At 48.8% G+C, this 26,925-nt stretch overlaps 2 protein-coding genes across 6 annotated transcripts in view; one reads left to right on the top strand and one right to left on the bottom strand.

Moving 5' to 3' along the window:
- Window positions 1-26,925, bottom strand: part of R3HCC1L (R3H domain and coiled-coil containing 1 like) — a 300,427-nt gene that overhangs the window by 115,620 nt on the left and 157,882 nt on the right. The window contains exon 8 of one of the 2 annotated variants that reach the window (XM_077125693.1): window positions 15,700-26,202. The exons of the other annotated variant lie outside the window; for it this stretch is intronic. Coding sequence (XP_076981808.1) covers window positions 26,135-26,202 — 68 coding nt within the window. The 3' untranslated portion in view covers window positions 15,700-26,134. Of the gene's footprint in view, window positions 1-15,699; window positions 26,203-26,925 lie in introns of those variants that run through there. 2 annotated transcript variants of the gene reach the window in all.
- On the top strand, window positions 1,478-26,436 carry LOXL4 (lysyl oxidase like 4). Of its 4 annotated transcripts, XM_077125692.1 has the most exons (15): window positions 1,478-1,585; window positions 5,990-6,298; window positions 6,819-6,997; window positions 7,890-8,095; window positions 9,257-9,295; window positions 9,437-9,656; window positions 10,572-10,755; window positions 11,525-11,679; window positions 12,446-12,613; window positions 13,741-13,903; window positions 16,242-16,485; window positions 17,559-17,674; window positions 18,352-18,488; window positions 18,910-19,021; window positions 21,264-21,448. In XM_077125692.1, the coding sequence occupies exons 2-15, from the start codon at window positions 6,025-6,027 to the stop codon at window positions 21,332-21,334; spliced, it is 2,268 nt and encodes a 755-aa protein (XP_076981807.1). In that variant the 5' UTR covers window positions 1,478-1,585; window positions 5,990-6,024; the 3' UTR covers window positions 21,335-21,448. The 4 variants fall into 4 exon arrangements, with proteins under 4 accessions (XP_076981807.1, XP_076981804.1, XP_076981806.1 ...); XM_077125689.1 differs by lacking the exon at window positions 18,910-19,021 and having other exon boundaries at window positions 21,264-26,436; XM_077125691.1 differs by having other exon boundaries at window positions 18,910-21,368.

Raw genomic sequence — 26,925 nt, 5'->3', positions numbered from 1 at the left:
GAAGCATTCTTTCCTGTTGATTCATCGCAGGGAATGTTTTGGGCCCAGCTGGGGTGGAGCAGGGGCAGTGGGGGGACACTGCAGACATGGGTGGCCAGAAGTGGATGGCAGGCCCTGGCAGCAGGGCCAGTGTGACTTGGCTGTCACCCAGGGACCCAGAGGTCTACTTTACCACCCTAGCCCTTATTGCACACTGCCTCTGGGCAGCTGGTTTACAGGCTGCCTCCCGCTCCGGATGGGACAGCTCCCTCCCACCGCCCCCCTGCAGCGTCTGTCTAGCACTGCAGTATGGTGTCTAGCATGTAGAAGAAAATCAATAAAGGTTTGCTGAATGAATGGGCCTTTGGAAGGACACCCAGGCAAGGTGGGGGTTTAGGAGGTCCTGGCTACACTGGTCAGGAGGGAGCTGAGAGCCTGGGATCTTCTGCCCATTTTAAGGATGGGGACACAGAGGCCCTGGGAGCCACCAGGACTGAGGGAGAGAATTTGGGGGATGGGACTGGAATGCGGGTACCTGGGCGCTCCACGCAGCTGAGGGAACTCCCATCTCAGCCATTTCTACATTTAATTCGCAGATCCCCCCACCCCTCACCCTCCACACCCCCCCCATACCCCCACGAGTTCATCAGGGGCCAGGACTGCCTCATTCGACTTTGTGTGGGTGGGAGTGGAGGCTTTAAGTTTCCCGCTGACTATTACACAGAGCAGCCAACTGTGTCTCTTGAGGCTCAGTGTTCCCAACTGCACAATGGGCAAAACACCCACTTCCGATAAACTTCGGCAGAACAGGGCAATGGAGAGCCCTGTCCCGTTGCTTCAGGAGGAGCTAAACCGCACTGCTCCATACTTGTTTTTTTTTTGGTGGAGGGGTGGGTGCATGGGCCAGGAATGGAACCCCGGTGACCCACGGAGAGGGGGAGAAAGTCCGGAGTGTCCTAGGACAATGCTGCCAATGAGCTGCCCCATGATCGCTGGCACCGTGACTTAATCCCCAGGACAGCTCTGAGGGGTGGCACTATCACCCCGTTATACAGAGGCGGAAACTGAGTCTTGGAAGGGCTCACGAGGCCGCACCGGCACTCCGCGCAGCTTGAAGGGTAAACGCGTCCGCCGCCGCCCGCTCACTAGGAACTTTGATCCCCATGGTCCTTCCTGCTGCAGCGCGAGCCTGTGTCTTTGGCTCGAGAAAACGGGAAACAGCTGTCCTCCCACCCCACCCCCGCAGCTTCCCGGACCCCAGGTCTTCTCCACAAGGGGCTGAGGGACACCCGCGGGCTGAACGAGGGGCGCCCCTCGGGACCGGCTGCTCCCGGCGACCCTCGCCTCTCTGGCCCAGGTCCCGACCGGGGCGCAGGGCGGAGGGGAGCGGCGGGCGAGCGCCCGGTTATTTCAGGTCCGCCCCGGGGGCGGGGCCTGCGGGACCTCCTCCGCGGCGGGTCGGGTGGGGGTGGGGGGCGCCCGTGGGCGGCAGCCGCATAAAAGGGCCCCAGGGCGCCCCAGGAGGCCCGTTAGCCTTGCACGTCGGCGGCGCCCCGGCCCGGCCCCTGCCCCTGCCCCAGTTCCCGGACCGTCCGCGATCCAGCTGGTGAGCCGCCGCCTGACCTGGCCCCTGGCACCGGGTCGGTCTCTTACTGAGCTTTCTGTCTGTCGGTCCTTCTACCTCTCTGGGGGTCTGCCAGGCTCTGGAGGGTTTCTGAAGGCGGGGGCCGCGCGGGATGGGCGTCTCAAACTCCCTGCCCCGCTGGACAGTCAGCCTAGACCCCTTGAGGCTCGCCGGCCTGTTGCCAATCGGGAAAGCGACCGCGCGCTGGGGAGCTTGGCCCACGGCCCGCCCGGGATGCTGCGCCCTGATCTCGGGTGTATGCTTGCGTGTCTTGTTTGTGAACGCGCTGTGTGTGTGTAACCATTTCTCTGCCTTCTCATCCAGGGAGGACTAGACGGGCAGGGCAAGGTGGGTTCAAATGCCATTCCTGCCTTGGGGGAAAAAGAGGCAGGGAGGAGCTGGGCTCTCCAACTAACCGGAGAGTGGGCAGGGGGCTTCAGCCCTCTCATTTCGTAGGCCTGGACAGATGGCACTCAGAGCCCATTTGCTGGCAGCTGCTTCAGGTCCACATAATTAGTGGTCCTGGGGAAGGTATCAGGGCTGGTGCCCAGGGGGGTCAGCATCCCCAGTGCTCTTGCCTGAATATCTTCAGGCATTTGTCCTCTTCCAGCCCTCTCCAGGCAGAGGTAACTCTTCTGCCTCAAACGGACAGGGTCCTTTATCTACTATTTGGTTGAGTTCAGCGCTGGCACCATCTCAGTGCCTTCATGCCACTGCCTAGGTCATAAATCAACCAGCCACAGGGTGGAATTTCATTCATCTCTTGGCTGCCCCCGCCCGCCCTGCAACAACCACTTCCCCACTTCTCCCAACATCCATCTCTCTTGTGGTTGAGAGCCTAGCTTCTGGATCTAGATGCCTGGGTTTGAATCCTGGCTAGACTAGTTGCTTAACTTTTATGGTCTCATCTTCTTATCTGTAAAATGGACATAAGTATTCAATAAATATTTTTAAATATCTTATTATTATTAACCTCTTATTATTAACCTTATCTCCACCTCCACCTGCTCACCTTCTCCTTCACCTTCCTTCCCTCACTCTGTTTCCTTCTCCTTCATTTGTGAAAATAACTGTCACTTTTGAGGCTGCTTCTTTTCCTAAGGAAGTGCTAGGAAGGTAGGAGACAGGAAAGGCTTAATGTAGGAGGTATCATTTGAGTTGGGTGTTGAAGGATGTGTAGGAGTAGGGAAGGGGCACTCCAAATAGAAGCAGCAGTAAGAGCAAAGGCTTAGAGGTTAGGAAATGAAGGACATGTTTGGGGAATGGTGAAAAGACAAGTTTTGTGGGAGTAAAATGTCTAGGTGACCCATAGGGGGTGAGAGAACTGGCAGGGGGATTTGCCCTGTATCTGACTCTCAGATCCTCCTGCTGTCCTATCTACTTCCTGGGCCAGCTTCCATGGAAGGGAGCTGCTTCCCTGGTCTAGGAGCCGAGACCAGCTCCCTTCCTGCCAGGGAAGCCCCTTGGAGGGGAAGGAGCCTGCAGGCCCGGGACCACCACAGCCTCTCCTAAGACTTCTTCAGTGCTGTAGGGACCTCAGCCACGAGCCAAACAGCATACTGCATGACCCATATAAGCATATCATAGATGGAGAATCCCCTAGGGAATCCCATAATTTCACAGAGGCTGAGCTGAAACTCAGAGGAAAGCACCTGTGTCCTGTCATGCAGCACTTTGGTGGCAGACTTAGGAGCGTTCTGTCTTTTGGGAGGATCCTCTCTCAGGTCAGGCCCAATGTGACCATTGGGTCCTAACAGCCAGAGGGCTCTGAGTTCAGTCCTCCTAATCCTCTCGTCATCTGGAGAAGTTTCCTCCCCACAGTGACTTCAGTTTGGCTCAGTCCCTGGCTGTGGGGAGGGAATGGGGACATCTGAAGCTCTGCTCATAGTGTTGGCCAGCCAGGAGGTCCCCACCCACCCACCCCCCGCTCCTGAGTGGGGAGTGCCATGAAGAAAAGAGTTCTTAAATCTGGAAAGGAAGTGCAGGAGGGGTTAGAGTGGGGAGAATCTGGAGGCAGGAAATGTGGGGAGGAGCTTCTGTGAGTGGAGAGAGGTGAATCTGGGCTCAGTGGTGTCATGGAAGGGAAAGGGACAAATCTGCAGAATGCTGCATAAAAGGTCCTGGGGACTTCTTGTTGAGACAGGACATGGTCTTCATATCCTTCTTTGTACAGAGAGGGGATGGAAACCAACCTTGACAATAGTTCTCTAGTAATTACTACAGAAGCAACTGAGAATAGCTAACTGTCATTGAAAGCATGCTTTTCTAAGGGTTTAACATGTATTAATTCATTTAATCTTCACAAAAATCCCATGAAGTAAGTTCATTTTACAAAGGGGGAAACCGAGGCACAGCTAAATCACTTGCCCAAGATCATCCAGAAATGAACTGGCAAAGGTAGAATTTGAACTCACTGGCCTGACCCCTAGTCCGCACTTTTAGGCATTGTGTATGCTACCTCCCATTCTTCGACCACAGATATTTAGTGAGTGCCACCCACATACCTGGCACTATTCTGGGCATTGGGGACACAACACAAAGTCCTGACTTCCATGAAGCTTCATTCCCCGAGTCTGACTGAAATGGGCTCATTCAGGAGCCCATTTCAGTCAGGCCTGGGGTCATCAAAACAGAGTAGGTATAGGGGTGGGCAGGGTCTGGAGAAGGGTCAGTAATTGACACGGGGAGGGGCTGGGCACTGGAAGTAATAAGTGACTCTCAGCTAGATGGCAGCCCATGGTGTTGAGAGTGACAGGAAGCCCATGAGACCCTCCCTAACCAGGCTGAGGAACTATGTGATACCCTCCCAGATGAGCAGTGGCCATGAAAGAGGGTGGTCTCATAAGAAGGAACTCTCCTGAGACTCAAGCATTGCACCAGGAGCCAGGAACCCAACCTTCTCCATCCACTGTTCTGAGTGGGCCTCGGCACTCCACCAGGGCTTTCAGCAGCAGGGCCTGGCTTGGGTGAGGCTACTGGTAGAGGAGCTACAGCACTTTGGCTCCAGAGGTCTCCAAGAGCTCTGACCATCTCTGACTCTCTCCTCTATTGCCCCTTGTCCTTCTTTCTGGTCCCAGGACCAAGGCTGCTAAAGTGTAAGGAGAAGAGGACAAGCCCCTGATCTCATCTCCTCTAAGAACTCAAAGCACAGCTATTACAGCCTCCTGGAGACAGGGGCCCTCTTTCTGATATGTACTCATTGCCTAAAATCTGCCCATGGCCCCTCATTTCCTAGAGGATCGGGTACAAACCCTCTGCGTGGGGCACAAAGCCCTAGGTGGCCTGGGCCCAGCCTGTCCTTCTGCTTCATTTCCTCGTTCAAAGTCCCCAATGCTGTAGCATGGGTTAAGAGAAGGGCACTTCCTGCTGTTGTACAAACATACCTCATTCCCCTTTTCCGCCTTTGCCCATCCCTTTTCTATCTAGAGCTCCCCTCTTCCCACCTGGAAGTTACTTACCCAAGAAGGCCCAGGTTAAGTGACCCTTCTTTGAAAGCCTTCCCTGATTTCTCATCGCTGAGTTTAAGGAGGGTGTCTGATGTCTTATCTGTTCCCAACAACTACATAATAATGCAAAGTATTCCAAAAATGTTTTTTGAATTAAAGCATGAATCATGCACCTAGGTGGACCTAGACTATGGCTTGAGGGTATCATAGAATATCTGAGGTGCAGAAGCTATTAGGTGATATTTGGCTCAGCCTTCTTACTTTAGAGATAAGGAATCGGGGCCTAGAGAGTATGAGAGCCATGCCCAAGTCACACAGCAAATGAGTGGTAGAGTCCTTGACTCCCCAGAAAGTAACCCTTTCCACTCCACCATATCATGTGCCTTCTATTGTGAAGGTGGCATTTTACAAATTTGAGCAGGTAGATAAAAGTCATTTAAAAAAAAAATGTAGAAGGGGAGGGCATTGCCCCTGGGGTAGATATTCTTGATCTGGGGGTGCCCCGGCTCCTCCCCACTCTCCATGACTCAAATGGGAGACCACCTGCTCTACTTACATACAAGACTGTACAAAGAATAGCTGCTGTTTCTTAGAACTTGCCATGTGCTGGCTTATACTAAACACTTCACTTACAGTGTTTTATTTAATATTCACAATAATATTGTGAGGCAGGAATTATTATCCCTACTTTATGGATGAGGAGATTGAGACTCAGTAAGATTAAATAACTTCCTCAAGGTTATATAGCTGATATATGATGGATTTGAACCAAATCTGCTAAGCCCAGAGCCCAGACTTAATCAATACCCCTTCCTCTTAGTAGGAGGGGTCCAGACATCCTTTGTCCCTGCCAGAAGCTTCCAAATTGCCGAAGAGGCCTGAGGTCAGGGATGGAGGTGGTGGGCAGTGGTGCTCATTGTCACGTGTATTCATTCCCCAGGTGCCTTGACCCCAGCTGCCCCTGAAGTCTCCACGATGTGGTCCTCACCAGCCACCCTCTCCCTGCTCCTGCTGCTACTGGGCCAGGCCCCTCCTAGCAGCCCACAGTCACTGGGCACCATAAAGCTGCGGTTGGTGGGCCCAGAGAGCAGGCCAGGGGAGGGCCGCCTGGAGGTGCTGTACCAGGGACAGTGGGGCACTGTGTGTGATGACGACTTTGCCCTCCAGGAGGCCACAGTTGCCTGCCGCCATCTGGGCTTTGAGGCCGCCTTGACCTGGGCCCACAGTGCCAAGTATGGCCAAGGGAAGGGTAAGTGACTGGTGCCACCAGGGGATTGACAAGGAGATGCTTGTGGCTTATCACAGGGGCTCTAATAGAACATCAAACTCCCACACATCCTTTAATACCCAGCTCACATGACCTCCTCCATGAGGCACTTCCTGAGCCCAGCTGCAAGTGACCCCTGCTCCAGCCCTTCCATTCTCTCTTGTAATGAGGCCACCAGCATCACCACCACTAAACTGTAGGTTCCTTAAACACAGTGATTGGCACACAGTGGGTGCTTAGCAAATGATAGTAAATGAATGAATGAATGGGTGAACAGGTAGATCTAATTACTAAGTGGGCATTGGGCATTTTCCAGAAACAGATTCCAAGGGACCTGATGCCAAGGGGAGACAGTAGGCAGGGTTGTGGATACCAAATCCCAGGAGGAACAGCTCCCTTTCTACTCAGGTTAGGAAGAGGAAGGCTGATAAGCATGGATTCCTATCAAGGAGGCAAAGCCCAGGACCTGCCTCTCTGAGTACCCTCTGCTCCTCACCTGCAGGACCCATCTGGCTGGACAATGTGCGCTGTATGGGCACAGAGAGTTTCCTGGACCAGTGCAGGTCTAATGGCTGGGGTGTCAGTGACTGCAGCCATTCAGAGGATGTCGGGGTGGTGTGCCAGCCCCAGCGCCGGCGTGGCTTTCTTTCTGAGAGGGTCTCTAACGCCCTCGGACCCCAGGTGAGGAGGCTGTGCAGGCCCTGGCCTGGCTGAGGTGAAGTGCTAGACCAGGAGGCAGAAAGCCTGGATGCTAGGCTGGGAGGAGGAGGAAGGGCTGGTGAGCAGAGCCTGGGCTGAGAAGCACCCCTGGGGCCCTGATGTCTGTTTGTGGCCCGAAGCCCTGGCTTCAGACAAGGGGGCAGGTGCCTGGATAGAGGCTCCAGCTCCAGGTGGGGCAGGCCAGAGATTAAGAGGCTGGGCCTGCTGGGAATCACAGAGCTGCTCCCCATAAGGGGGACAGGAGGGGGGCAAGGGGTCTGCCTCACCCACAAGGCTGGCCACAATTGCTGCCTCTTCTCAGCACAAACAATCCCAGGCTAAAAACAGCCCAAGCAAACAACCAGTCTGGTTCCTAACTCCACTGCCGTCAGTCCCAAGCTTGGGGCAGCTGGCCCTGGCCCACTGGACACAGCAGGACCTGATGGGGGCTCCACACTGGTCTGAGTCACCCATAGGTTAGGATGCAGGTTCTTTGGGCTGAAAGATCCTGCTGGGGGTCCTGAGCAGCTGGGCTGTGCCCATCTCCAGCTGAAGTGGTATGAATAAGACCCCTCCATGCTCAGCGGGAATCTCCCCAACTGCCAGGGGCACCCACCTTGATCCCAGACGGGCACAGATCCCACTTGTTCTCCCACAGTGTACCACATCTGGCAGAACTGAGGGCAGGTGTTGCCTTGTACTCACTGTGTGGCCTTCGACAAGTGGTGGGCCCCATTGCCTGGTCTGTCCAGTGAGGGGGGTGGGTGGGAGGAAGTTTAATCCTTTGAACCCTGCCTCTCCCGTGTGGGGGTCTGCAGGGGGCTTGGCAGCAGGTGAGGGTGCTGGGGCCCACGGGTGACTGTGTGCCCTGCAGGGCCGGCGGCTGGAGGAGGTGCGGCTCAAGCCCATCCTTGCCAGTGCCAGGCGGCAGAGCCCGGTGACGGAGGGTGCCGTGGAGGTGAGGTTCGAAGGCCACTGGCGGCAGGTGTGCGAGCAGGGCTGGACCATGAACAACAGCCGGGTGGTGTGCGGGATGCTGGGCTTTCCCAGCCAGGTGCCTGTCCACAGCCACTACTACAGGTAGGGGGCAGCTGGGCAAGGACGGCAGGGAGGTGGGATTGGGGGCCGTGGCAGCTGACGGGGCAGGGGGAGGGGGGGCACGGGATGTGTGGGACCTCTCAGAGTTCAGTGAAGAGATTCGCAGGGTTTGGGCTTGGGGAGGGAAAGAGGCCCACTTTATTTCCTGCATTATGGATCCTTCAATAATTAGTAGGAGAGAGAACATGATCTCCAAGATCCTGGGAAATATCTGGAAATAGTCAAAAAGTTAACACCCCAACTTTGCCCCCATGAACTGCCTCAACTTTGATCCAAGCTAGGCTCTGATTGGGTTGCATATAAACAAGGCATGAGATGGCGTGGGTTTTGGGAGAGGAGACAAAAATATTCTGTCAGAAACGTGACAGAGCTGACAAAACTGTATTACATCAGCACTGCAAATGAGGAACACAAGTCACAGTTTGGCTAGCTCTGTGTCAGGGAAGTATTGAGTATTAAGTCATCTACCCTCCTCCACCCCTAATCAGTTTCAGTCGTGTTCCATCTCAGGGATTGAAGTCCTTTACTGCTCTGTCATTGCACCTCCTACTTTTGTCACCCTGATCCTGCATAAAAAGTGGTGGTGGGCCACACATGGCTGCATCCTGCGGGTGGCTAGGGAGTAGGCCCCTGGCTCCCTGCTGCCTGGTAACTGCACATCTGGGCCTTGCTGACTCATCTATCACCTAAGAGGAGGGTGGCTCTGATTATAGCCTGGGTGTCTCTGGATGGCAAATCTTCAGCTTTCACTTACCTTTAGAGGACTTTTCCCCTGGATCCCTTCTCCTGGGGCTCCCCCTAAATGCTCCCTGACATTTGAATTTAAGGAAGAGTGAGCTTGGAGCTGTCTGCCCCAGGGACAGTCCAGGCAGAAGAGGCCTTGCTCTGGGACTCTGCTGCTGACCAGCTGGAGGGCCTGGCTGGGCCTTGCTTTCTCCCCTGTTGGGTGGGGACCGTCATTATCTGTGATAAAGCCACCCTCTCAGGGCTGCCATGAAGTTCAGCACTGAGCAAGTTTGTCAACAAGTTTGCAAACTGTGATGTCTGGTACACCTTCACTTAAGGGCAAATAGTAGAAGCCAAGGTGACGTGAGTGAGACTTCTGCACTTCCTCTACCCCCCGCCTGTTTTCTCTCTCCACAGGAAAGTCTGGAGTTCGAAGATGAAGGATCCCAAGTCTAGGTGAGTTGCCATAAAACCCTGAGGGAGGATGCAAAGGGATGTGACAAGGAGGGCGCCCCTTCCCTCACTTCTGCCTTGGCTTCTTCAGACTGAAGCTCCTCCCTCAGCCCTTGCCCCCACTCTGTCTCCCTTGTCTTCCAGGCTGACGAACCTGACTAAGAAGAATTCCTTCTGGATCCACCGGGTCAACTGCCGGGGGACAGAGTCCCACATGGCCAACTGCCAGGTGCAAGTGTCTCCAGCACGGGGCAAGCTGCAGCCAGCCTGCCCAGGTGGCATGCATGCCGTGGTCAGCTGTGTGGCAGGGCCCCGCTTCCGCCCACCAAAGGCAAAGCCCTGGCGCAAGGAATTTGGGACAGAGGTGAGCCCCATGGGGCCTGCACTCTGACCTGGAGGCACAGGCCTCTCTCAGTAGGACCAGTCCAGTAAGGGGACTGGCTCAAGGGCTTTCCAGGAGAGGAGGGGAGGGAGAGGCTGCCCCATCAAGGAGGAAGCATTGGAGGTTCAGTCTGGGAGGAGGAGAGCTGAATGGTAGAGAATGGTATCATCATTAGTTGATGAAGCTGTAGGAGGTCTTAGAATGTATTTAAAAGGACTTTTTATAACTCTTCCATAAATGGAAAGCTGGCTTGCCCACCATGAGTAGAAAACAATAATTAAATTGCAGGCACATCCCACTGATGGCTGAAGGTATTGAACCCTTTGTTATAAAGAAGAGATGGGCAAGTGTTCACAAGGTGGCGAAGACATATTAGCACCAAACTGAGAATGTCTCCTTGATGAAACAGGAAACAGTGAAAGAAAATTAAAACAGAAATAACTTCTCCACTATGTGAATCTGTTTAATTAATACCATGTCCCTGTGTCTCCCTAAAATCACTTCATAGACCTCTTTGGGAAGGGTTGATCTCAGGAAGTTCACCTGAGGCTCAGAGAGAGGAGGGGTATTGCCCAGACAATGATGAGATGGCAAGGTTGTGATCTTGAGCCTGGGGAACCTGACTCCTAAACCTCTTTGATTAGAGCTGTAATTCGTTACTAATATTATTATTGTGGTGGTTACTGGCCATAGAGAAATGGAGATTAAGAAAAATGGCTTATGTGAGGGAGTCAGAGGCAAGGCTGGAACTCTAGGGCCTTGGTTCTACCCACTGCCTATGGAGGGCTCAGCAGCCTGGAGGGGGCTAGCCCTGGGCTCCCGCTCTGGTGGCACAGCCTTCACAGGGCTGCCTCCTTCTCCTCCTTGCCATCCCTGAAGCTGGTTTTCTCCCAGCAGGAGTCGCGGGTGCGCCTCCGCTCCGGGGCCCAGGTGGGCGAGGGCCGGGTAGAAGTGCTCATGAACCGCCAGTGGGGCACCATCTGTGACCACAGGTGGAACCTCATCTCTGCCAGCGTTGTGTGCCGTCAGCTTGGCTTTGGCTCTGCCCGGGAGGCTCTCTTTGGGGCTCAGTTGGGTCAAGGTAAGTGAGGAGGCCTGGGGTGGGGTCGGAGGGCCTGGTGGTGTTTCAGGGCCCAGGACAGAAAGCATTCCCATTCTATGGAGGGGAGAGTTTTAGCTTGTTAATGCTGCCAGAAATGCAATATACCAGAAATGGATTGGCTTTTTTTTTGGCATGAGCAGGCACTGGAAATCGAACCCAGGTCTCTGGCATGGCAGGTGAGAATTCTGCCTGCTGAGCCACTGTGACCTGCCTGGGTTAGCTTTTATAAGGGAATTTATTGAGTTACAAGTTTACAGTTTTAGGGGCATAAAAATGTCCAAACTAAGGAATCCAGAGAAAGATACCTTGACTCAAGAAAGGGCCGATGACTTTCGGGGTTTCTCTGTCAGCTGGGAAGGCACATGTGATATCTGCTAACTTTCTCTCCCAGCTTTGCTTCATGGTAACATCTGCTAGTTTTCTCTCCTGGCTTCATTTATCATTTCAAATAGCTTCTCTAGGGGCATTTTTTTCCTGCGTCTCCAAAGATCTCTGTGGGTGTCAGCTCTGAAGCTCTTTCTGAAATGGCTCCCTCTTAAAGGACTTCAGTAAATGACCCACCTCTGAATGTGTGGAGACACATCTCCATGGAAACCACCTAATCAAAAAGATCTTACCCAACAATATTGAATCAGGATTAAAGTACATGGCTTTTCTGGGGTATACAACAGTTACAAATTAGCACCGGGGGCCACAGATATGGGGTGCCAGAGATACAGACTCACATATCCTCTCTCTCCCTGCACAGGGCTGGGGCCCATCCACCTGAGTGAGGTGCACTGTAGGGGATATGAGCCGACTCTTGGTGATTGCCGCTCCCTGGAAGGGTCCCAGAATGGTTGTCAGCATGAGAATGATGCTGCCGTCAGGTGCCACATCCCTAACATGGGCTTCCAGAATCAGGTGAGCTCAGGTCTGCCGAGGGCTGGGAACTGGGAAATAGGCTATCTGAGATTCCCTGAGGATTTCATATGGGGCTAGTGGGGAGGAGTTCAGGGGAGGTGGTGAGTGTTTCTACCTCAGGCCCTCTCTTAGAGCCAGCCGAGAAAGTCCTCTCCTCTCTTTACACCTGACCTGTCTTGCATTCCCTCAGGGCCAGGCTCTGAAGTCCCCTCAGGGGACTCTCCAGGTGGCTATGCTCTCCTGCCACACCATCTCAGGTTACTTGTGAGGCTGAGAAAGAAGGTTCCAAGGGGAGAGGGTCAACAGAGCTGCCAGTGCTGGGGAGCAGGACTGGAGAGCCCAGGTGGGATGATCAGAGTTCAAGCGTCCTTGCCAACGAGGGACTATGGACAAGTTGCTCCATGTCTCGGATCTTGGTTTTCTTTTCTGTAAAATGGGCTTAACTGTCTCATGGGATCATTGTGTATGAGGCGACAGATATGAAAGCCCTTTACAAGTTGTGAGTCGCCATTAATAGTAGGATTTCAGACCAGGTAGGAGGAGGAGCAAGAATGAGAGCAGGAGCCCCTGGTGCAGACTCTGAGTCAGATTTCTCTAGCAGGCAGGGACAGTAGAGACTATCTAGTAAAAGGTCCTTACTTTACTGAGAAGGTGAGTGTCATGTCTAGGGCCACAGAGTGAGGGGGCCTAGGCAGGTCTCCAGGCCTGATTCCAAAGTTCTCTCCTCCTGAGGCTGCCGTGCTCCCCACATCTCTGACCACTGCAGGTACGCTTGGCTGGTGGGCGCAGCCCTGAGGAGGGCTTGGTGGAAGTGCAGGTGGAGGTGAATGGGGTCCAACGTTGGGGGACCGTGTGCAGTGACCACTGGGGACTCACCGAAGCCATGGTGGCTTGCCGACAGCTTGGCCTGGGTTTTGCCAACCATGCCATCAAGGTAGGTCCTGGCTTTGCTCCTTCATTCCAACCTCTGTGCTTCTTGGACTCAACATTTTTTATGCCTGGTAGCTCTGGATACAGCAAAGGCAGCTGGCTCTTCATTCACTCAACTTCTAATTCCTGAGGGAGACTATGGGTTGGATATGCTTTGTGCTGGGGATACTGAGGAAAACAAGAAATAGTCCCTGCCTGATGGAGCACACAGAATAGTGAGGGAGGTAGTCATTAGTAAAATGTTCACACAACCAGATACACAGTTGTGTATGCAGGAAGGATGAATAGAAGCTAGTCAGATGAGGTGGGGGAGGAATAAAGAGCCTATGAAAAGGCCCTGTGGGCAGAGGAAGCCTGATTCAATTGAAAAATAAGGGATCAGGCACTGGAGTGTGACTATCAAGGGGGAGACTGATGGGAGGTATATGGGCGGAGGAGATAGGGGCAGTCTGCAATTCAGACTTTTAAAAAATTTCTTCCTTTGCTGTTTGGGAAAAAGTTGGGGTGGAGACGCAACATGAAGGCAGGAAAACACTTAAGAGGCTATTGGGGTTCAGGTGAGGAATGACGCTGGCTTGGACCAGGCTAGTGGAAGTGCTGATAAACACATGGATAGATAAAAGAGATATCAAGGAAACAAATTCAAGAAGACCTGGGCATGGATGCAATGGATAACCCTCTGCAACTGCACCCACACTGACCTGTCAGGCAATGCCTGGGCAGATCTTGCCTGGAAAGCTGGTTCAGCCCCGACTGCAACTGACAACGTGGGGCTGTATGAGGAACAGCTGGGGGAAAAAAATGGGACTATGACAACTGGCTGGGGAGGAAAGGAAGAGGGCCATCCTCTTCAAATAGGTGAAGGCTGCCATGTGGGTGAAGGATGGGAGTGGGGCCAGTGGTGGAAGCCATGGACAGCCTCAACACATGGAAGACATTTCTAATTGGAAGCCTCCAAATGTAGAATGAACTGTCCCAGAGAAGGGGTTTCCGTCATTAAAGATTTTCAGGCACAGGCTGATGAAGCCTACTGGGGATGGTATGATGCGATCCAAGCCTCAGATAGGAGTTACAGGGGATGACTCCAAAGGTACCTCTCCACCATGACAGTGATGCTGGTTGTTTTCTTAGGACACCTGGTACTGGCAGGGGACGCCAGGATCTGGAGAAGTGGTGATGAGTGGGGTGCGCTGCTCAGGCACAGAGCTTGCGCTACAGCAGTGTCAAAGGCACGGGCCAGTGCACTGCCCCCACGGCGTAGGGCGCTTCACAGCTGGAGTCTCCTGCACAAACAGTGAGTAACCTGAGGGGCCCGCAGGACCAGGGGACAGGCAGGCCTGAGCTTCCCCAGTTTGGCATGCCTACACAACTCCCCACTGCAGGGGAGGGAGGCCCCGAGTGCTCATCCCAGTTCCAAGAGCGGCAGGGTAGGGCAGTGGAAGGCTGCATTTGGAGCACCAGCTCTACCATTTACGAGCTGTGTGTGACCAAAGCACCTGTCACCCCAGGATACAAATCCTGTCCTGCCTACTGCATACAGTTATGTGATAATTAAAGCAGGTAACGTGAAAAAACAGGGATATAGATCAGTATTTTTCAATTTTTAGATCATAACCGACAGTTGGAAAAACAGAAAAGGAATAGAAAACATGAGTGCATTACATTTCGTAAGGGCAATTTTTCCTGGAACTATGTATGAGTGTACTGGGTCATAATGTAAAATATATTTCTGTGGATTACAGTAAAAAAAAGAAAGTTTGAAAGCTACAGTCGTAGAGGGTATATAAATGTGAGGAGCACGTGGAAATTAGGCCCAGCTATATCCTGCTTCTGGGTTATGTGATTTCCCCAAAGGTTTTGGGGAAAGACCATTTGGAGGCATCTCCCTGCCCCACAAACCCAGATTTTCTCATGGGGGCAACATCTCTGTTTGACACCTGCCAACCAGGTCTGTGCCAAGAAAATTATACCTAGTCCAAGGCTTCAGGTTGGCATCAACCTGAGAAGCCACTTGATCTTCTTCCCATCCAAACTTCAATCCGAAACATCCTTACCCTTTGGCAATGAGTTCTAGCACGTTCCCTGTGTCCAGTGCACCCTGGCAAGAACACTGGGGTCTTACACTCTCCCCTCAGGGTGATAGGATATCAGAATGAGCCTTCCCATCACCAAAGCCTCATAGCAAGTTGGGGATCTGCTCCTCCCTCAACTTCCCTCCCTGGGAACCTGGCACCTGCCCTATACTGGTGCGGCAGCTGAATGCATTTGATGTTTCACAGTGGCTGGGCAGAGAAGCCGAGGTGCTGCCTCTGCGGCATTACCTTTCTCCTCTGTGATTGTCTCATTTTTAGCTTTCTTTCACCCTTTTCTTTCTCTCAAAAAGCTTTCTTTCCTCAGGAACTCTAGAATTTGTGGTATATCCTGGCTTCCTCTAAAATACACCACAGGAATTCTGAGAGCTTTTTTAGTGATTATTAATCCAGGGGTCACATAGTAAACCAGCTTAACCTGCACTCCCACCCTCAATGCATATCCATGGAAATAAACCTGTGCTCCCAAATCAACTTAATCTACTCACAGGCTCACCATATGATGCCTCTGCCAAAAATCAAAACTCTAATCTTGTGTTTTTGCATGAACCAGCACTGAGAATGGGCAGCTTTTCTTTTGATGTTACATGGCAACAGCTGTGAACCTGCACATTTCTGCATTGACACATGTGAGGAAAAAGCAATGGTAGAGAAGGTGTATGATTTCAGGAGGGTAAGAGTCCCTGTAGGAGGAAAAGAATAGGAGAGGCATCAAGCACAGGCACCAATGTGTTATATTTTTATGCAGAGAAGCACCAGAAATGTCCACGAGTATTCAGAGGAGGTAAACTGGATGCCCTAGTATGAACCCTCAGTATAGTGATCAGATTAGAATAGGGACTCTGGAGGAAGCACAGGCCTAGGAAATACAGCAGAATGGACTAGATTAATATCAAGAGTTCAGAAGCAGGTTCAAAGATGAACTCCTCAACTATCCCCCCTGTACTTAACCCTCCCCTGTCCCTTATATTGAAGGTATTGAAGCCTCTGGGCTTCAGAGTGCATTGGCTAAGGTAACCAAGCTAGATATCAGCAGAATTTATTGAGGTTACTCTATAAGCAACCCTACACAAAGGTACTTTAAAGGGTGAAAAGCATTTTACAAAAGAAATAATAGCTTATATCAGTTGCATACTTACTGCAGACCAAGGATCTAAGCATATTACAGGCATTATCATATTAACACTATATTATCCCATTTTACAGATGAGGAAAGTGAGACACAAAAGGGTTAAGTTGCCCAAGGTCATAGAGCTGCTAAATGGCGAAGTAAAGAAATTACGCCAAGACATGAACCCAGGAGACCTGGCTCCAAGATGGTCAGCTTAACCATGACACTGCAGTTGCCTCCCAGGTTAAGGCAATAAAAATTGTTCCTTTTAATTATTAGAACTCACATCTCCTGACTCCTGAACCACTCTACTTTTCTGGGGTCCTCCGAAAGAACCTAGTCTAGGAGTAAACCTGTCCCCCATACCAGACAGCAAGAATGCCTGCCTTTCTTCTTTTTGCCTCATCACCATGCCCCTCTGCCAACCCCAGGTGCTCCAGACCTAGTGATGAATGCCCAACTAGTGCAGGAGACAGCATACTTGGAGGACCGCCCACTCAGCCAGCTGTACTGCGCCCACGAAGAAAATTGCCTCTCCCAGTCTGCTGACCACATGGACTGGCCCTACGGGCACCGGCGCCTGTTGCGCTTCTCATCACAAATCCACAACCTAGGCCGGGCTGACTTTCGGCCCAAGACAGGACGCCACAGCTGGATTTGGCACCAGTGCCACAGGTTAGTGCCCGCCCAAGCCTTGGCTCTAGAGGTGTAGGGACAAAAAGCAGGGTCCAGGAACTGGAAGGCTGATCTTCCCCTGGTCTCAGGCAGACTTTCCTGGGAGGGTATGGGCTCTAGATAAGTCTTCTTCCTAAACGTCTTACTGGCCTTGTTTGCGGAAGGCAATAAGGGAATCCCAGTAGCATTAGGCTGAACTTTGTTTCTCTGGATGCATCTATGTTGATGGTACTCATGGGGTCCACCTCCCAAGGCAATGTACACAGACAGGTCATCACCAGCAGAGCTGTCTCTGTTACAGAATGGTCTCTGACAGTATTTCTTTGTTAAACTTTAGAAGCAAGGTAAAGCAGGGGCTCCTAGAAACCTGAAAGACCAAAATAGACTTCCCATCTGAATATCGGCTCTGCAGAAAAAATCTGTTGGTTCTTAACAGCAGCAAAGAATAACACCAACAGCCTGGTATTAAAAAGGAGACAATGAGCATGCTTTCCTATCAGGAGCCTCCAGTCCAGACAGAGAGACACTGTCTGTGACAAAGGCAGAATGGGAAAAAAAATTTTTTTTCAGGACACAGCAGTAGGTGGGGAAAGCTGAGAGGAATGGACAATGACATTGGGATTTGGCCTTGCCTGTGATAATAAGTACCTTTCCACGTAGCATGGAGAGTTATCACAATTGGATTGGAAACAATGGTAGCAATTTGGTCCTAGGCTGACAGGGAACAGAGTAAGTTCGCCTCCCCAGAGCTCCTAGGCTGCTCCTTGGACCAAGTGCCCCTCCTGTGTCTCCAGTTCAGGTCTTGCAACAAGGCACCAGCCTGCCCAGGGCTGAGCTTCTACCTCTCTTTACTTAAGTTTTGACCCTAAGTGATGAAGGCAACTGTGCCTTGCTGCCTTGCAGGAGTGCCAGAAAAGTAGGCTGTGGCTCACACTAATCTTGGGTTTGGGAGGGAGATGGGCACTGCCCTGCTATTATAACTCTCTTTTCTGGGTAATGACGGGGCCTAATGCCTCAGTCTTCTCTGCCAACTCTTCCGTGTTGCTACCACGCTAACACTGCCTCTTCTGCAGGCACTACCACAGCATTGAGGTCTTCACCCACTATGACCTACTCACTCTTAATGGCTCAAAGGTGGCTGAGGGGCACAAGGCCAGCTTCTGTCTGGAGGATACAAACTGCCCTACAGGTATGTGATTTCCTATCAGCATATTCATGAAAGGAATCCTCATGTTTTATTCCTCAGGCCCATTGGGGTCAGACTCCTCTCTGCTCAGTTCAACAGACCCAGGTACCTGGAGACCTTGGCTGAGAAATAGTCAACTCAGGGCAATTAAAAAAAATCAATTTCTTCTGAATTCTTAGGTGGAGGGTCTTCCACTGCATTCCAACACACTTTGCACCACGTTCAAAATGCTTGACACTTTCTATCTTGAATGACTGTTGACATGTCTCATCTGTTAAGTAATTTAAGAAAATGTCTTATTCATCTTTACACACCCACAGTTCCTTAAAATGGCATGGCAAATCTTGAGGGTTGGATGGATGGACAAATGAATTAGCACAGCAGGGCTGAAACCTTCTAACTGAATGTCCTAGGCCAACAGAGATTTCCAGTAGAGCATCTAAAGTAATAATCTCTGTCACAGATATGGTGTGCTGGATTCGTACTTAGTAGGAATTCTGGTTCTGATACTCAGCAGCTGGTGGTCTTGAATAAGTTATTTAACCAAACCTCATTTTTCCCTAATCTTTGAACTGAGCATAATGGCACTTACCATGTAAGGCTGGTATAAGAACTAAGTGAACAAAAGTATGTAACCAACATAAGAAGCGCTAAATACCTATTTGTATTGTTCCTTACAGGACTGCAACGACGGTATGCATGTGCCAACTTTGGGGAACAGGGAGTGACCGTAGGCTGCTGGGACACCTACCGGCATGACATAGATTGTCAATGGGTGGATATCACAGATGTGGGCCCTGGGGACTATATTTTCCAGGTGAGAGGGCTGGGTAGAGTGGGGAATTCCTCATGAGCCCCATTTCTTTCAGATATTCCAAAAACTTCCCTGAGGTCAAATGAAGAGAGTTTTATAGATAGAGCTTCCAACAGTTCTAACACTTTAAGGGGCTGTGTTATCCGGGAGAGAACACAGAATCCAGATCCAGAGGACCAGGAGTTGAGTCCTGATTCAATGACAAATGGACAAAGTCACAACTACCTCTCATATGTGACTTCCCAAATCCCATCTATAAAATAGATACATTAATGCTTACCTCCTGGGATAAGTGTATTAGTGAAGCAAAGAATATAAACACACTGTAAAATACTACATGAAATGTAAAAGATTATTATATCCGCTGTCACCTCACTCAGAAACCATGTCACCTGCTTTCATTTGTCCCCTTCTCTCACTCCAGGTGATTGTGAACCCCAAATATGAGGTGGCAGAGTCAGACTTCTCGAACAACATGATGCGGTGCCAATGCAAATATGATGGGCACCGGGTCTGGCTGCACAACTGCCATACTGGTAACTCTGAGTCACTGTGGGAGCAGTTCTGTAAGGGCTCAGGGAGCTGGAAGGCTAAATATATTGTGTGTGATGTGCATGTGTGTGTAAAAGACTAAGGATAGAACCGAAATGAATTTCCTTTGAGATCTTCATAGGTAGAACTAGTCAGACTGTCAATCTAGCCCAGTAACGACTTCTGCATCTCTCCTCATCCATAAAGCTGTTTGGATTAGAAACTTAACCTCTCTCCTCTGTCTTAGAATCTTTCATTAACCTTGAGCCATGTCAAGATTTTCCTTTCCCAGTCTATTATTTTTATCCCCTCCCTTTCATACTGTCTTTCTCAGTTGTCTGTTCTGAGTGCCTCACAGGTAAAAGTAGAAGTCCCCCATGATCTGTTTTGCTCTTGCCCTGTCCTTGTAGGGTTGGTAGCATCAGACAAAGGAAGAAGCAATGATCTAGGAGAAAGAAGAGTAGGGAATGGAGGTGGCTGTTCTACTTGCTTATAAAGGCAGATAGAAATCCCTCCATCTCCAAGTTTAAAAATACCCATATTTGCTGTGGGGTATGTGTGTTCACATGTATGCTTGCACATGTGGATAGGCTAAGACAGAGTTGTTCATTTAGTCAACAAACATTTAAGACCTGCTGCTATGTTAGACGCTGTGCCAGGAGCTGGGGATATATAACATGAATATGATAGAGCAGCTCAGTGATAAGTGGGTTATACAAACATGCAAAGAGAGAACCTAATACTACTGAGTATCAGTGACTATGAATGAAATGCTGGGCAAGTAGAGAAAAAGCAACAACCTGGGGGCTGGAGAAGCTTTCGTGGAGGAAGTCTCAGAGGAAAGGAAAAGTGTAGACCAGTGAGCACAGGATTTGTCTTCAGTGGGTTTCAATGGGATCTAAACCCAACTCCATCATTTTACCAGTAAGACAGAGAGAAAGTCTCAACTTCAGGGGTTTTCTTGACATGGGGATAAGTACTTTAAATTCACTGACATTCTTTGCAGAAAGGGTTGATAGTTCTTGCTAAGAGAATGGAATTTATCCAGTGGGTTTCTGGGAACCATTGAAAAATTTCAGTCAAGGGAGCAAAATGATCAAATTCCTGTTTTCAAAAGATAACTCTTTTGCTCTATGATGTGCTGCTGGTGTAAGCTGAGATATAGATAAAAATGAGGGCCAGTGCATGTGGTAGTTTCCTGCCTGTTGTGTCAAAGGAACAGTCCTGTCCAGTAAGGGACCCTTCTGAGCAGACGTGACTAATAAAACTGTGCTGACTTGGGATGGGGGTGAGGGAGGAATCATTCTGGCAACAGATGGAAGACAGAATGAGATGAGGAAGAAGAAAAAGTCTAAGGTTTCTAATTTGTATGACTGAATAGGTTTTGCTGCTATTGAATGAGTCAGGTATATGGGGGAATCAGAATTCGGAATCTACTTAGGTTGGGCATATGGAGACAGACGGTCCTCCGTAATGGTGGAATCAGGCTGCAAAGGAAATATGGCCATGATGAGGCGAAGGAAAACTTGCCAGTTCCGAGGTCCTTTCAATAATGGTTAGAGACCCCTTTATTTGTCAGGGTTCTACCAGAAAACAGAAGGAACACGCAGATAAAAATCTGAAATTTTTTAATGAAAGGATTATTTATAGAAGTGTGAGCAGGATTAAGTAAATAAGAGATGTTGAGTAATACAGAGATAAGCAAGAATAGAAAACAGTCAGTTGCCAACTTTAAGCTTCAAGTATCAAGGTGTATTCTAGAGCTAGGTAAAAATTAGAGCCATGGCAGGGAGAGAATCTGGCTAGAGCTGAAATCATAGGAGACAAACCATTGCCAGAACTGCAGGGCCAGAGCAGGGGGAGAAATATCCCAACCTCTTTCTCTCCTTCCACCCTCTAATTTCCTGCTGTTGCTTCCCACTGAAACAACAAGGGAGCCAGGGTGATACAGTCTCAAATGAGGCAGGGTTCAGTTCCCCCAGGCACAGAAAGAACAAATTAGGGCAGAGAATCTAGGAAGGGGCCAAAGGAAAATATCCAGTATAACCCTTCCCTCGAACAACTTATTCTCCCCAATTTCCCTGAAATCACACGTCCAGGGTCTATTTCTATTGAACAGATGCCCATGCCTGTTCTGATATAAAGGATCATCTGTGTAGAATGTATCTATGTGCCTATGAAGTTGTCAGGGAAGAGATAAGACTTTAGCAAGTTTGGCTACTAACGCTGTTTCCCTTTGGCCCAAAGGGGATTCATACCGAGCCAATGCAGAGCTCTCCCTGGAGCAGGAGCAGCGACTTAGGAACAACCTCATCTGAATCCATCACTGCACTCCCAGCTGCTGCCCACACACCAGATACCTCAGCTTACTGGAGCCATGCCCTTCTTCACAGAGCTCTAATTCAGAGGAAAAGGGGCCAGTGCCAAGGGGCACCAAGAACCTGCTCAGGAAGCCTTTTGAAGGCAAGATCACCAAACAAGGACGGTACTGCTCCCTCAGGATGGCTCTGGGTGTGCCCCCCTAAGGGCCTTCTGCCTACAGACTGTGGCTTCCAGGCGTTGTTCAGCTGAGTTCCTCTTCCATTAGGAAACCTAATATTTCCTGGATTTTGCCAAGGAGTTTCTGTCTTCAGGATCTCTTGATTCCTTACAGATGGACTATGGCCCAGTCCCCCATCTAAATGGTGCTTTGCAAATGTCTTGGAGAAGACAAAGGACCAAAATACACATAAGGTGGGGGTTAGCTCTCTGCTAGGAGCTCAAAGCACACAGCTTATGCCAAAGTCACAAAGCGGCAGAGAAGTTAGTAAATTCAGTCCCTTGCTTTATCTGTCCTCACTTAGAACTCCTCTCATACTCTGCTAAGAGCCTGTTCTTTAGTGTCCTTATCTGTATCTTGCGATATCTATGGATGTTTCTAATATCCATGGAAGCTCAGGCTACAGGCTTCAGGCTTCCCCTCATCTCCTGATGGGCCTACACCATGGGTTACTGAATTCTTGAGAAAGGGCAAGTTTCACAGAAGTGGCCATATTGGGTCTTCCTGCAGAGGGGCACAAGTAGGACAAGAAGTAAGACTGCTAGGGTAATATGGACCTCAGCCTCTGCCAGAGTACCTGCCAAGGAAAATAATACGTGCTGTATACCTGGCAGGCAATCCATTCTTTCTCAGGATTACTGTGCATCTCAGGATTGGCCAAATTTCCAGTCTCAACCAAGTCTCTGGAATGAATTGTGCATTGAATAAATTTTTGCAATGGAAAGAACATAAGTCAAACAAGCCGCTCATCTCTGTAGGAATACAGGTCCAGCAGAGTGGGGAATGGAGACTATGAAAACATCAGTGGGGGGAACATTTAGTTTAGTGAAGGACTGAATGGGGGAAAGGCCACCACCCCTGCTTCATGTAGCTGTAATATGCTCTTGCTCAGGTAGTATAAATCCCCATGGTTTACCTGAAAATTATTTTCAATCTTTTTTTCACTGAGACACACTTAGGAGATGATCCTTCAACTCTGACGTCCTAATGACAATAAAGGCTGCTTACTACGAGATGTCTTTGTAAGACAAGATCAGCTGTGATCATGTATAGCTCACAGTACACTGCCTACCTATTCATTCTCACTGGCCTGGGGACTAGGATGCACAAGATACACAAACCACCTGTAACAGCCCCACTACATTTCTCTAATCAGATATTAGCCTACTCTCTGCTTCCCAGCTGTCGTCTCCAGGGTCAATGCTGGAATCTGGGTTGGAAAGGTTAAGCGATGACGGATTACAAACTTTCAGTACCAAGGCTGCAAAGCCACAATGACTGGAGCAGATGCGGCAGATTTACAACAATATGCTCTTCCTCAAAGCAGAAGAGCTACCCCTCTCTTTAGGGAGTAAAAAGGTACATGCTCTGGGGTACTTCTGAAGTACTTTCTTCCTTCTCCTCAACTCCCTCATCTCCTTCATTAGGCAAAGGGAGCATTATACTTTGGCCTGGCAGTTTAGATAAACAAGGAAAGGACTGATTTCCTGTTGGATACAGCAGATATCTCCCAAACTGTTAACAACATTATACTCACACATGCAGCTAATGGTCTGTGAAAGAATGTGCAGCTAGCAGAGGAACATGTGCCGACTGATGACTAGATTCAGGCAGGGAGGTTACCCATAGCTTCTTGCTGGATCCAGTTTCCAAGAAGACCAGGCTAGACAACCACTGGCTCTGGTCTCAGTCTTGGTGCCCCCATCACCCGTCTGATAGGTGCAGCCAGTTCAGTTCTTGGAAAAAGCTATACAGAGGTTGTGCTGTTACACTTCTGAGTTGAAAAGGGAAGGATAGGGGAAGACTGGTGGCTGGCATGACTTATAACTAGATGAGAAATATTTATAGAATACCAACCACCAAATTTCAGGCAGACCCAAAATGTCAGAAGACTTTTACCTCAGCAGACTTTAATCTCAGAGAAATTAAAGCATTAGGAACCTGAGCTTACTATTCAGAAGGCTAATTTATCTGTATTCTACAAAGACTGCCACTCTAGGAGGAGCATATTAGAATCATGGAGCATTTTCTATTACAAATTCCAGGTGATCTTAGAATTTAGACAGTCAACATATATGAAACAACATATATGCACAGCAGAGTACATTAGCTCTCTCTCTGAATATACAACAAAACAAAGGAGCCAGTGGCAGCTACAGAGGGCTCTTCAGTTAGCTCAGCTTGTGAAGGCATGGTCTTAATATGATAATGGATTTACTTCCATCTGGAAAAGCTCCATGTAGTCTGTGCTGGATCATGGAAGGCCCTCTTACTTCCAGGCAGTCTTCTCAAAAATAGGCATCACTGATCACAGAAATGGAAGAAGGCCAAAATATGTCAATCCCAACTTTTGGAAAATAGAACTAAAAAGTACATTCTCTATTAATGGTAGAGGAAGCAGTATTCCATAACTTTTAGTGTTGGCTGGGAAAAAAAATCCTTTCTCTACATGTGGTTATAAGAGTAAATCTGAAAGTTGGGGGTGGCTCATTGTTAGCTAAAAAAAAACATAGGCTCCTAGTCGCCTGGCATACAGCATTAGGATGAGAACGAAAGTAGTATCATGAGAGTATAAGGACTGCAAAAAAGCTGAGTAATAAATATGGGGTTATAGATGAGCATTAACAATGCCCTTAAAAGCTAAAATGTTGTCAGAAAGAGGAAGTACCCTCCAAGGCAAAAAGGCAAATGACAGGAGCAATTATCTCTTTTTTTACTGCCCAAGGTCATTCTTGGCCTTGAAGAATCAAACCAGAGCCAAGGTATACCTCAGAGGTATACTGTCCGGTATGAAACCTGGCTGCAATTCCCTGCATTTCCATTAAGATGCAGCCATACTGTTCAAACAGACCTACCTAGCCTAGAGAGTTCAGCTCTGTGATGACTGAGAGCACAGGTGCTGTAGATGCAAGTTAAAGGGGGAGAGGGGTGGGTGAGATGGCTGGACATTGGGCTAAGCAGGTGAGACAGAAGGGTCAAGGAAGGACTTATTCAATCACTCAAACTTGGGATGGAGGAACCAAATATTGTACAAGGGATACTGGCAGAACTGACCAAGAATGAGAAAAGCAAGGCTGAGGAAGTTTGAAAGGGCCCTAAAATTGGAACAGCAGCAGGGATAGTTGGGTCAGAACTATGACCCAAGGCTAGTGTTATTTGAAGAATAGTTGAACAGAGCCCCACCCCACACAACATGTTCTAGGCAATGCTAATATTCCATCATTGTCATGAGCACTAAAATTAAAAATAAAAAAAAATGAGACTTGCTTTAGCTGAAAACACAATGAAACACTATTTCTTGCCACCTCAGTATCTTCAAGTCTATCCACTACCATTTCTTCAGTGCAGAACTACTTTCCCAAAATACTGAGAATGCATATATGAGATGGATAAAGCCTGAGTTGGTGGCTCTAACTTGTTCATGTCCTTTAGGAAATTTCTTACTGCCCAGGGGTGTTTACTTTATCCTGGTTGCTCTTCATTGTAATGGATGGTCTGGTGCTGCTTGCCAAGTGCCTCTGGCACAGGCTCAGTAGATCATACCAACCACATGCTGTGTGCCAGATGCTTTGTGCAGGATATGAGATTTAACAGAGATGGGAAAAGGCAAGAGAATGGAGTGGGGGTATACAAGGAGGGCAGAAAGGGAAAGAGCTACCACACATTAAGGTCAAACAAACTCAGGATAATCACTTTTGCAGTAAACCTTGGGACAAGGAGATGACCAGCTTTCCACTCAGTGTAGTTCAATAATATCAACAGATCCATTTAACCATGCATAGCATTAACGCAGTGAAAATAAGAGAGCTGTTCTTCTATTTTTGTGTGTGTGTGTGTGAATGACAAAACTGACAAATGCCAGAGTGATACATGTCATAAAATGGACTTTAATATCTCCTTTTCACAACATGCTATTACTGCTCAAACTTGAACTGGTACAATGGTTCCCAAGACTGGCTTCTATGAGGAATGAAGCTGGCATGAGCCCTGGATGCTGTGCAGCTGAAGCACTCCAGGCACTCATTTCAGTGCAAGCTGTGGAATCCAAATACCTACATCTGCTGCAGTTCACCAATTTTGGAGTTTTAGAACTGGCAGTTTAGATTCTGTGTATGTCAAGAACACCAGACACTGTTCTATGTGGCTGACTGCCTCCCATATACCCCTCCCCCCAATATTGCTATTCTCAGCTTCTTGAGGTATTAAGGAATGTCCTGTGTCCCATCACTGCAGGCTTGAATTCTCTGTTCTGTTTTGTATTTGCTTAAAACATCTTGAAGTATGGCCCACGTGAACATTCCTGCCCCATGTAGGGGACTCCTAGAAGTCACACCTTCCAAGTTGGTGGCTCCCTTCTATGTCCATCACAGTAACGTGATTCCAAAGAACTGCATTTAGGAGTGAAGACAGACAGAAGTCTATCTTTTATACCTAGTCAGTCCTTGCCTTGATTACTTTATCTCTTTCTTTCGTTAATATACATCTGCATGTACACAGAACTCTGGAAAGCTTCTCTTATAATGAAGACTATGGAAACATGTTCTGAATTTCTGGAATTATCACTCTCATTGGGTGATATTCAAACAGCAGACTGGTCTCTGCCTTCCCAGATGTCTTCTCGTTGCTTGGCTTCCAACCGTTTCCTCTCTGTAAATAAAGGCAGTGTTAAAATTTGACTTTGTTTTAGTACAAATTAGAAGGAAAACTTTAGGTAGATTCCTGGCCTTCTCGTATCTGATTCCAAGAGTTAACACTTTTAACTTTTTAAGTACTTTGGAAGTACAATAGTCTTTTACTTATTACTATACTGAAAAAGAGAAAGATCTGGGGCTAACAAATAAAAAATATATGGAATAACTCAGAATCTGGCAGAATTCTTGCTTACTGATAACTATTTATTTATTTATTTATTTAATTTCTTTTCTTTTTTTTTCCTGTAGCTCCTAAGACTTCTCATCCTCAATACTGCTCAGGTCTCCTTGGAGACTCCTTGTTAATTATGACCTCACTAGCCTCCCACTGGCTCTAGATGGTTGGGGGCCAGGAAGAACTCATTATCGCTCTTTTTAAGTATTTCTTTTAATTCTACATCACAACTGTGTTTACTGCTTCAATATAGTTGTCCATTATTCCCAGTTTAATGATCTTTATAAGTATTTCAACAAAGATCAAGAATACGTTGCAATATTCTCCTTTTACCTTTTTTGCTCAAATAGAAACAGTCACAACTGGTATTTAGTTATGTCTCTATCCTATATGACCTTACTGAAAAAAAAATTTCAGAAGCCAAACAATTTTCAATATTGAAAAATTCAATATTCTCAGAGCACTTCCAGGAGCTAGAATCTTCTGTAATATATAATTCCGATA

The sequence above is a fragment of the Tamandua tetradactyla genome, chromosome 13 (assembly GCF_023851605.1).
Source record: "Tamandua tetradactyla isolate mTamTet1 chromosome 13, mTamTet1.pri, whole genome shotgun sequence".
NCBI lineage: Eukaryota > Metazoa > Chordata > Mammalia > Pilosa > Myrmecophagidae > Tamandua > Tamandua tetradactyla.
The sequence above is the reverse complement of the archived record's forward strand: the minus strand, read 5'-3'. Positions and strand labels throughout refer to the sequence as shown.